Below are 11,968 nucleotides of genomic sequence, written 5' to 3' on the forward strand. Positions count from 1 at the left end.
ACTCAGATCGGTCTCCTGGAAATTTATTCCAGGAAAACAAATTCCCGCTGACTGCGCTTCAAGAAGTATACTAACGCTAAAGCTAAAACAACACACTCTCTTGTGGCATGGACTGACTTGGCTTCATGAACCAGAATCCTCTTGGCCCACTCTAAAGCCTCCAGTTGACAACGCAACGCATCGAGAAGAATGCTAAGGTCTGACACTAGTAACTTGGAAACTTGGTAACTTGGAAACTTGCAAACTTGGTAACTTGGAAAGCAGAAAACGGCCTGCTCCGACAATTACTATCGTATTATACGCAGCTGTTTCCACTGCTACGGAAGCTCAGCATCTGGCATTGTGTAATCGACCGCTTCAAAAGAGTTCCACAATCTTCGCTGGCCTACCTACTTACTCCATCAGACCTGGAACGCGCTAAATTGACCTTGATTAAGTTCACTCAAGGACAATACATCGCTAGAGAGATTAACACGCTTCAAGATGGTGATGGTTTGCCGAAAAATAACTGCATCACCAAGCTGACTCCGTTCATCGACCATCAGGGGGTCCTGAGAGTCGGTGGCCGCTTAAAAAACGCATTGCTGGACCCAGAAGAAAAGCATCCAGTGATTCTTTAACGACAGTAACCGCTTACATTAATCCTGATTGATAATTTGCACTGCAAAACGCTTTACAGAGGTACTCAGCTTACGCTCGCTGACTTACGTAAGAGTGTCTGGATCATTAGAGGCCGTGTTCCAGTCAGATCATTCATATTACGCTGCGCTATCTGCACTAGACACCGTGGAGAACGCGCTCAACAGTTGATCGGTCAACTACCTGCCGCACGAGTGCAGCCAACTCAAGCTTTCCTGCATACAGGACTTGACTACGCTGGACCCATCCCTCTGAAAACTTTCTAAGGACGTGGAGCAAAAACATGCAAAGGCTGGATTGCAGTCTTTGTCTGCATGTTCAGCTCAGCTGTACATCTAGAGCTAGTCACTGACTACACCGCCGCCGCCTTCTCCGCCGCTTTACTAGTCGCCGAGGTATCATACGCTATACTCAGACTGTGGAACCAACTTTGTAGGTTGCAGATAAAGAACTGAAACGACTATTCGCTGAAGGATCCCGCTCACTTCGAGAATTATCAGTGTAAATCGCTCAAGATGGCACGAACTGGAAGTTCAATCCGTCTGGAGCTCCACATTTTGGGGGAAAATGGGAAGCCGCTGTGAAATCTATTAAGTTTCACCTTCGAAGAACCATCGGAGACTCGCTGTTGACGCTTGAGCAGTATTCAACGCTCTTGGCTCAAATTGAAGCCATTTTGAACTCCAGATCGCTCACACCGCTGAATGAAGTTCCTGCTGACCTGGCAGTACTGACACCAGGTCATTTCTTAATCGGACAGTCACTCACCACAGTTCTAGAGCCATCGCTGATAGAAGTAAAACCTGCTCGGCTCTCTCATTAGGATTAAGTCCAGCAAATGATTCAACATTTCTGGAAACGCTATTATCAGGACTGCATCCACCGCTACCAGGCCATTTCAAAGTGGCATCATCAACGTAACAAGATCAAAGTGGAATCAGTTGTACTGATCACCACTGAAGATCTCTCGCCAACCAGGTGGCCATTAGCCAGAGTCACCGCTCTCCATCCAGGTGAAGATGGACAAGTCCGCGTGGTAACGGTCAAGACAGTTAACACAGAGCTACTACGTCCAATTACAAAGCTCTGTGTCTTGTCGCTAACATATGAAGAAGACGATCGTGTCGACGCAGCCGCCAACATATATTGGCCACATATATTTACTTATAGTTATGATATATTTCAATCATATATTTTATTTTCATACGGGTACGTTGATAAAAATTCTCATGTTCTCATATAAATTCCTTTGGTATTTATGAGTTATAAATTTAAAAATTGTAAGATTATAATTTTATTACTGTAAAGATATTTATGCTGATGTCATTTATTTTACGATAGCTGAGTACTCTCAGTAAAATCTATCGATAGAAACCTGTTTTTGGCGTCGTCGTTCGGAGGGAATCTTTGGTGGGGGAGTTATACCTACTTGCCTCCAAATTTCAGTCCTCTCCTTGCAGTTACTCGATTCAGTTGTATAATCCATGGATAAATTGACTGATATCGAACGCGCCTTTCTCAGAAGTCAACCACCTTACTGGGACGATTTTGACGATTTAATAGAAAGTTATTTTGGTGACATTCCACCTGAGGATTTCGGGATATTTGTTGGGAAAATTGTTGATTTTCATAAAAATTTAGAGGTGATTAAAGCTGCTCGCGAAAAAGTAAACTGTTCGAATTGTGCTGAAAGACTTGAAATAACCAAGAAACTAATAGAAATAACTGGCAACTTACGTAAAACTGCGTATACGAAAGTATCTTGTTCACATTGTGTGGATTAACTAAATCGACGACTTACTTAAAACTGCGTATACAAAACTATCTTGTTTAAACTATGTGGATAAAATTAATTTAAACTAAAAACTGTTAGAAATTACACAGAAGTTCCAAAAACTTGAATTACGTATCGTTCAACAGTAACTCTACAATGAATCGTAAACGATTGAGGTAATTTTTTAAATCATCAATTATACTTAACATTTACGTATTTTTGTTCCTAAGAATTCAAATTAATTTCAGACTTCACCTATGCGACGATTTATGTGATCATTCTGCGCAAATCGAGTTCGATGAAGTAACTGTTTCATCCAGTAATAGTGAAGCTTTTAGTGAAGCTCCTAGTGAAGCTACTAGTGAAACATCTAGAGAATCTTTTAGTGAATTTGATATTTCCATAGACAGCGTTGTTAGTTTGATGAAAGAAGAAATTATTGATAATAGATAAGTTAACGTAATATATTCTCAATTTAAAAACTTTTTATTAATAAGCTATAAATATTCTGAAGACGATCCGGATAGTCCACCAATTGAGGCTAAACTTATAATTCTTTAATTTTCCAGTTCGAAAAAAAAGTGAAATATAGAATACTTAATTGATTTTACCGGTTATATTATGCTAAACTGTTCATTTACAGTCAAGGAATTTTGTGTCACCAAGATTACTAATGAATATCAATTCAATGGTGTTTATAAGTGTGACTATCATTTATTTAAGCCTCCAATGACGATTACTAGTGCATCTGTTATTAAGCAAAATCTCGACTATAATGGACGTCGTCATGGAATTAGCTGGGATGTCGGTAAAACTGCGTATAATGTACTTGGGGAAATTTTTAATAATTTAAAGTGTTATTTGAGCTATTTATATGTTGAAGGTGAACAAAAGAAAGAATGGCTTGAAAAATTAATTTATGATTCATCTGTTGTGATCATAGATTTAACGAAAATGTGTCATTATTCAATTGATAACATTCAATTTACACGTTTCAAGTGTTCATCTGCAGTGCACACTTCAACTGGCTATTTAAAAGCTTGTGCATTTCAAAACGTTCAACAACTCAAATTATGATATTTAAAATTTTATGGTTGTCAGCCCAGCTACAACAAATCAGTTCAACTTTTCAATTAATTGACCACTCTACGAAAGATGCATCCTCGAGATCTGGCCTGCCTGGATTCACACTTTTTATTTCACTTCGCCAAAAGAGAAATACGCTTCATTTGGGATAAATTACCAGAACATCTAAAATACAATGAAAAAATCAAAGAATATTCATTCTGCGAGCGACATTATCCTATAACTGGTGCTGATTGGGAAATATCCGGTATATATTTATATCCATATCGAAAATTTTGCTTACAATGTAATTTAGAGATATAAGTAAAAAGAAAATGTTTTGTATTATTCTACTTATGGTATAAGGAAACATTTATCAATAAAAATTTCATTTGATACATATATATATATATCATTATTATTATCTTAAACATGATACATTTACTTGGAAAGTTTTATTGATGATAATTTTTTATTTAATATTGTATCCAATTTTTCACGGGTTTTTAAAATTCTGTTTTTAAATCTGTCTCTGTCTCTCGCAACCTGTTCCCACTCCCCCTTTCTTGCATTTTTATCTGCATATTTCTAAACATGCATATAATGCACAGTTGGTGTTAGATTGAAAGTAAAAACCATTCTTTTACACTAATTTACAGACAGTGCTGCTTATAGGATTGTATTCAATGATATGATCGTGAATAATTAAACAGTATGCTGTTGTGTTGGATGCAAACTGATTACTTGATTCAAATTCCAGTCGAATGTCTACTGGTCCAGATTTTATAGCTTCGTTCTGTTTAGAGCAATCAATTACACACAGTGGTGCTTGATCCAAAAATTTCATTTTCGATAGGAGTGGTTCGGCTTCTTTGTTATAGTATGATGTTTGAAAGACTGTGTACATATGATATAATAAAGCATACTGGTTGTGAGGTATATCTAAATTCAAGTCACCATAGGGATAACTTTGTGAATTTAAAAATAATTTGATGTTCCGTAAATTGCAGAGATCAAATTTGCTAGCATCTTTCCTAGCATCATTTTTCCTTGCTGTTTGGAATCTAAAAACAACGTAACGTGGTTTTTCAAGCTGAGTTGAGGTTTTGACTGCCTAAATATGTTTTGAAGTTGTAGGTAACAGAGGATACTCATACAATTCCCAAGTCCGAAAACTTATTGGTATAGCAGGATCACTGGCGATGTAATTTAAAGTTTAAATTTTTTCCTTATCTGCTGGGGTTATGCATGGTGCAATCCATTCAATTTTTTTAAGTGTAATTTTTACTTCTTCAGCAGCAGCAGCAGCATTTGTTTGTATGTAAGAATTTATATCACTGTTTGATATCGTTAGAATTATCTCAAGTTGAACATTCATCGAAACTTTAAGATAATCTTCAGCAAAATCACTTGAAATATTAAGTGGAATGATAAAGTCAAAGTTTCCTGCATTATCGGTAAACTTAACCTCATTATCCATCAACTTGCCGGCATTTTCCAAAGTACCCAATTGATTTGGGCTAAATGATAAATATCCTTTCATTAAACTAGTTATACCAACATTGCTATTCTGATCCACTTCAACTCCATTTATCAATAGCCGAAACTCTTTGATCATATGAGCTATTTCCATGTTTACAAATTTAGTTGTATTGGCAACAGCTGTATTATCATTTTTCGTAAATTTACCGGTGATATGAAGTACACATTTGCTTGGACGTACCACAAGTTTTAATTTTGAATTGTTATCCTAACTTCATCGTTGTTGTTTAGTGTTGATGACGCATACGGTTGATGCGCATGCACCTCACAATGAGCTACAGAGTCATCAAATATGATTGGTCGTTGAATATTCAAAATTTCCGCAATTATTTATAGCGTTTTCTCCTATTACTCCGTACTTATCTCCAGACGGTGAGCTTTTATATACAGTACCGCCTTTTATATAGCTTGATGTGTAATACTTAGAATCCTTTTTAAAATCTGTACCGTATGCACGCTGTTGACTTTCCAAGTATTTTTTGAGATTTTCTGTAGCTTTATTACTCGACATTACGAAGACACATCGATCAATGAATGAATAATAAAATTACATTAAAATTTATAGAGAGTTCTAAAGAGTCACGTTTTGGTATAACACAAGCTAGACAGCAGCAATTTATTTTTATTTTGTAGATTTTCCACGTAATTTTAGTCCGAGAGTTTTTAGAAACTGAGCGTTCTGTTATGTTAATGGTCTGCGATGTATCCGCAGACTGGTAAATTACATCCATGGTAATGTCTTTTTATATCCGGCACCACTTTTTGTCTCGAAAACTATTTCTATAATTTATAAACTTTTCACGTGAAGTCTGATTGTTATAGTTTCACCTCTAAAATTTACTAATTTTCCATCCTGATCAACTATAGGCAGTCTTATATTGTGTATACCCTTTGTGAGTATTGGAAGGTAAATGACGTGAGATGGCACTTCCACAATCTTAAATCCTGATGGCACACTAGGAGAGAATTCATGAATAGTATGCACTCTCCGATCGTTTATATACGCGTTTGATGTAATATTACACTTAACTCTTAGTATATTAAGCTTAAGTATAGCAACAGGTAAATTTGATGAATTAGTTTTATGAGGCTCAAGTTGACGATCTGTAAACCCTAATAATCGTCCTATAGAGTCTTTTGGTTCAAAATCTATAAATTGATCACATTTAATTTTACTTTTCAACTCATTATTATTCGCTTTTAATTTTAAACTGTGTTTTGGCAATGATTTACGTATATATGTTTCAATATTTTCAATTTCATAACTTCAAGTTGGTAAAGTTAACGCTATAGTCTTTGGTTTTGATGATATTTTAATAGTTTGCGGTATATTATAATCATCATCAATCCTTGTAATAATCAATACATTTTTTTTGGCTCTTTTTCCATTATTATGTTTCACAACTTTTTTTCCCCCACCACCAACATTATAGTATGCATTCACATCATTGCTATCATCATCATAAGGTCTTTGATTAATAACACCATCTTACGGATATGTCGCGTAGAATTTATTAGCACCAATATCAATATTGGATATTGAATTAAATGTAAGCAACTCTACAAGTCCTAATACAAAATTTTTGTCTGGTGATAATTCAATAGGAGGGAAATAATTAGCCTCCAACACTGATGATGGTCCTATAAGTGTTAATGTAAATGACTCAGCCATTACTGTTAACTCAAGCGTAATTTCCATGAATTTATAGTTCTCCAATGAAAAATTTAAGACATAAATGTCCGCATATAATTGTATTTAAAATTTGATATTGTTTGTGATTATATTTTATGCTACCAACACCGAGATAATCCATAATTTCTTGTGGTGGTTGTAAATTTCTAAAACTATCAAAATAAGTTACATTATTACCAATCTTTTTGTAACATACCCAGTGGGTACCAGGTCCATATTTGTCATCTAAGTTGACTATCGCTGATTCATTTCTTTTAGGACCAGTTTTTGGTAAATCGCTTCTCATGAAAACTCCTCTAAAGTTTGGAATTTTCAATTCTCTGATATACTTTAATATATCCTTATTTGTAAGTGCTCGGTGTGGCTCTACTTGTTTTTTGATACTCCTTTACCTTTAGGATAAGGTCTCAAATATAAACCCATTCCACGACTGTAAGGTCTCAAGTATAATCCTTTACCAATAGCAATTTCTTCCATTTCTGCATTATGTCTCTTACTCTCTGCTAGTTGATTTTTAGCTGCACTTGCACTATTTACAGCTTTTGCAATAGCTGCAGCTCCACCTGCAAGAGCACCGATTGCTGAAAGACCTGCAAATAATGGAATCATAAACGGAATAATGCCACCAGTTTTAACTGGTACTGGCAAAATACGTGGAAGTCTAATATTTTTTCTTCCACCTGATTCTTTAACTGCCTGACGTGCACCAATCATTGCCGTTTTAATTGGATCATCACCAGTTGTCATAGATTTTTTAGCCTTTCCTACAATTTTCCTCAGTGCTACCTTCTTATTCATCTTTTTCTTTTTACCAATACTTTTCACGTTTGATTTTCTCTTTCTAACACCAGTCTTCTTCTTCTTGCTCTTCAAACCCATTCCAAATCATCTCCTTAGCTTCATAATTTTATTAACACTCCAAGCGGCGGCTTTTTCACCAATACCAGCGTCTTTTGATTGAACTCTTTGCCACGCTTTTTCAGCAAGTACTTTGTCAGCCTCGTGACATGCTTCTAAGTTTTCAAGATTATTCGAGTAAGCTATATCGTGTTCTTTGCACGCTACATCCAATTGATTAATACCAGGATCACCACGAGCTAACCTTTAAGCTAATTTTGTGCCAGGTCCACAATATTGATAGCCAGGTATATGTAATTCAAATGGGAGTTTATTAATAATTTTATTAACTAAACCTTTACCTTTGACACGTCTATGCTCCATCACAGTATTATAATGACTAATAAAAAAATCGTATAAAAGCCTATACTTATAGAAAAAATCAAAGAGTTGATGATACTGCTGTGAGTGGTAAACATGAAGTTTCAACATCAACCAGCTAAATTACCAGTGACCAATTTTGATCAAATAGTTCAAGGTACTGGATTGAAAAAAGTTAAAAGACACGGTTCTCTGTTACCCAACAGTGTACGTGCAGTGTTTTGTGGTCCATCAAACTGTGGAAAGACTAATGCTTTGTTATCCATCATTATACATCCGAATGTATTGAGATTTGATAATATTTACCTCTACTCAAAATCCCTTGAACAGCCAAAATATAAGTTTTTAGAGTCACTTTTGAAACCTATAGAAGGCATTGGATTCTTTCCTTTCAATGAGCATGGAGATGTAATAAAACCTGAAGATGCTAAACCTAACTCATTAATTATATTTGATGATGAAGCATGTGAAAAACAGGATTATATAAAAGCCTATTTCTGTATAAATATTCATATTCATATTTAAAAAATCCAATACCTATGAAACCTTTGACTAAACAACAATTAGAAGAACATAAACAGGCAAATATTTGTTATATTTGCGAAAAAATAATTATAAATTCTCAAGACAAATGTTACGATCATAATCATATTACGGGATATTACAGAGGGCCTGCTCATTTATCGTGTAATTTAAATTATAAAAAATTACATACTATACCGGTAGTTTTCCATAATATGTCTGGTTATGACTCTTATGTTATAATAAAATCTTTATTTATTTGTTTATTTATTTATTTATTTATTCAATTTTTATGTCAAGGCAAATTAGCCGAATGACAATAATATACATAATTTTTATAATAAAGTACTTTAGCTAAAAATTTCAAAGGTACAATTAAATTATTACCAATCAATAATGATCGTTATATTTCTTTTACTAAGTATGTTGAAAAAACATGTGTTAATCTTAGATTTGTAGACTCATTTAAATTTATGGCCTCTAGTCTAGATAAATTAGTATCGAACTTAAAAGAAGATGATAAAAAGATAACAATACTTCATTATAATGATCTTGAAAAATTTAGATTAGTCATTAGAAAGGGAGTATTCCCGTATGAATATATAACATCGATAGATAAACTCAATGATACAAAATTAACTGAGAGGAAGCATTTTTATTCGAAATTATCCAACAGTAATGTAACCAAAAAAAAATTACGCATTCGCTTAATTAATCTGGAATGAATTTAATATAAAAACATTAGGAGAGTATTCTGATTTACAATAATGGACAATAATTTATCCCTGCTTGTGTTGCTTTGGTATCGATGAAAGTTTGGATTTATGAAAATTTGTCCAAATAAATATGAAAGTTTGTAAAAATGCTAATGAATCTAAATGAATAAAAGCACAGAAAAATTTCCATATAAATAAATATAAATACAAATGATTATATGTAAACTAGATCATCTGTGCAATTGTACAGTTGTACATATGACCAACTGAACAAATAAAATTCCCTATTTTTAAAAATACGTACAACTAATAATATGTTTATTTGATTTAAATTCCAAAAGTATAAATGGAAAAATGAACATTACTGTAAATGAAAATGTATATATTTAATAGTTAATAAAAATATCATTTGAATAAATGATTAATAATACAAGTGTATAAAAAATAAATGATACATTGACTTAATGAATTTATGTATTTAAAAAGATATATCCGGATGTAAAAAGCTATGATAATTATTTGAACAAAAGAAATTGCGGATAAATAATGGTAATGAATAAATGTAGAAATGATTTTATGAATAAACGACATTATGATCATTAGTATTTTTAAGTTTTTGTATAAATGAATATTTGTAAACATGATGATCTGAACAAATGAAAACTGTCCGAATGGATATTTGAATAAATGAAATTCTGTCCAAGTAAATCAATACAAATGAACATCTGGATTAAAAGTAAATCTGTAAAAATGAATATTTGTCCAGAAGTTAAACTGCCAAAATGAATATTTGTCCAAAAGTTAAACTGTCAAAATGAATATCGGTGAAAAAAAATTTCCACAATATCTCTCTAATAATTTTATTTCATTAGCATGTTGGAATGTATTAAGAACGAACTTTATAACATTCCACCCTCAAACGAGTGTACGGGGACGTTAAATTAAGAGAAATTTAAATGTATAACTTGTATAGGTGTGAAAGAAACGGATTTAATGAGTAGAAATTTCACTCACTGAGTACAGTGTGGGGCGTTAAATATTTAATAAAAAAATAAAAAATTTTTAACTTACAGCTCCTACAGGTTTGAAAGTTGGATGTAGTTCTCGTTGCATATAAGGGATTTAGAAATTTTTATTTTAAAAAATGGCAAGTGGCTGAAAATTTTTCTAAATGAAAAGTTATAGTTTGCAAATGTAAATTCTGTTTAATTACCGGAATAAAAAAGATTGTATTTAATTAGATACGATTATAGATAATTTATATGGGGCATTTCATGCCAAATCGACCACTTTTGAACCTGACCCTTTTCGATTTTTCTGAAATTTTGGTATCTTTCTGTACCGTATTGAAAATAATTATCTGAATTTTTACAAATTTTTTTACCCAACCAAAAAAAAGTTACGAGTTATTCAAAAAAGACAGGTTTTTTTTTTTTTTTTAATAACCACAACGTTTTTGAAAATTTACTTGTTGGGATGATTTTTTTAGAAATTTTTGTTTTAAATATATTTTTCAGAAAAATGAAAATTTTATCTAACTTTATTTGAAAATAATGAAATCTTATCGATGATTGTCACTTTTAATTTTAGTTTTTATTTTTTTTTCTCGGATTTTAAAGTTTTGTAAATTTGCTAAAAAATTTGCAGAGTGGTATAACGAAAAACAAACATTTAAAAAAAATTTTTATTTTTCATTTCTTAAAAAAAAAAAAATATAAACAAAAAATACCACTCTGATACTTTCACGACATTCGCAGAAAGTACTGAAGTTTTTATAAAAAAAAAAAAAACGAAAATTAATAATGTCAACAATCCTAAAATTTTTTTTTACAAAAATTTCATAAAAAAAAAACGTTGAATATCAATGCGAATTATTATTTGAATTTTTTTCTGAAATATATTTAAAAACAAAATTAAAAAAAATCATCCAAATAAGTTGATTTTCAATAAAGTTATGGTTATTTAAAAAAAAACTGCCTTCTTTGAATAACTCGTAACTTTTATTTTGGTTGGGTAAAAATTTGCAAAAAATTCTGATAATAATTTTCAATATGGTAGAGAAAAGATACTAAAATTGCATGAAAAATTCCGAAAAGGGTCCGGTTCAAAAGTGGTCGATTTGGCATGGAATGCCCCAACATATAATTGTATCTCGTCTATTTATAATGATGATGTAATTATATCCAATTATATAAAATCATTCAAAATCATCAAGTAGAATTATATATACATAATTAGATAACAATTGTTTAAAATTATATTAAATTTTATATGATTCACCTCCCACAAACTTTAATCAAAATTTCTATACAATTATATATACTTAGATACAATTGCATAGAATTATATCTACTATTACACACCACTGTATAAAATTGTATAAAATTATATATAATGAGATACATTTATCATACTTAATTTAACGGAATTTCTCTTCTACGATCTCAGATAATTATATATAACAAGATACAATTTTATATAATTGTGGACAACTCTGTAGATAATTGTATAGAATGCATGGTCTTGAAACAGACTTCTGCAATTTCAGGTAAGTACACATATGTATTTATGTATCTGTTTTAAATTTAACAGGATTGAATATATTGTGATTACTAAGTATACATACATATCCCTTTTTTATGTAAGAGTCTGTTTTTCCAATTATTAATAATCTTTTAATATAGAGGCCTCTGTGGATTAAATAATAGGAACTATATTAACTTAGGTAAAAACTAAATTTCACAAATATTAATTATTAGTAAATTTTTCTTTATTCTGAGTTTCTTCATTATTAATCTC

The 11,968-nt window shown here is 31.9% G+C and overlaps 2 protein-coding genes across 4 annotated transcripts in view; one reads left to right on the plus strand and one right to left on the minus strand.

Moving 5' to 3' along the window:
• Positions 1-11,968, plus strand: part of LOC123261717 (potassium voltage-gated channel protein Shaker) — a 1,350,734-nt gene that overhangs the window by 1,058,498 nt on the left and 280,268 nt on the right. The window lies entirely within an intron of this gene.
• On the minus strand, positions 4,122-5,111 carry LOC123261364. The gene is made up of 2 exons (XM_044722956.1): positions 4,767-5,111; positions 4,122-4,592 (listed from the first exon to the last, which is right to left on the minus strand). The coding sequence occupies exons 1-2, from the start codon at positions 5,109-5,111 to the stop codon at positions 4,122-4,124; spliced, it is 816 nt and encodes a 271-aa protein (XP_044578891.1).

This window comes from Cotesia glomerata, linkage group LG3 (assembly GCF_020080835.1).
Source record: "Cotesia glomerata isolate CgM1 linkage group LG3, MPM_Cglom_v2.3, whole genome shotgun sequence".
Classification (NCBI taxonomy): domain Eukaryota; kingdom Metazoa; phylum Arthropoda; class Insecta; order Hymenoptera; family Braconidae; genus Cotesia; species Cotesia glomerata.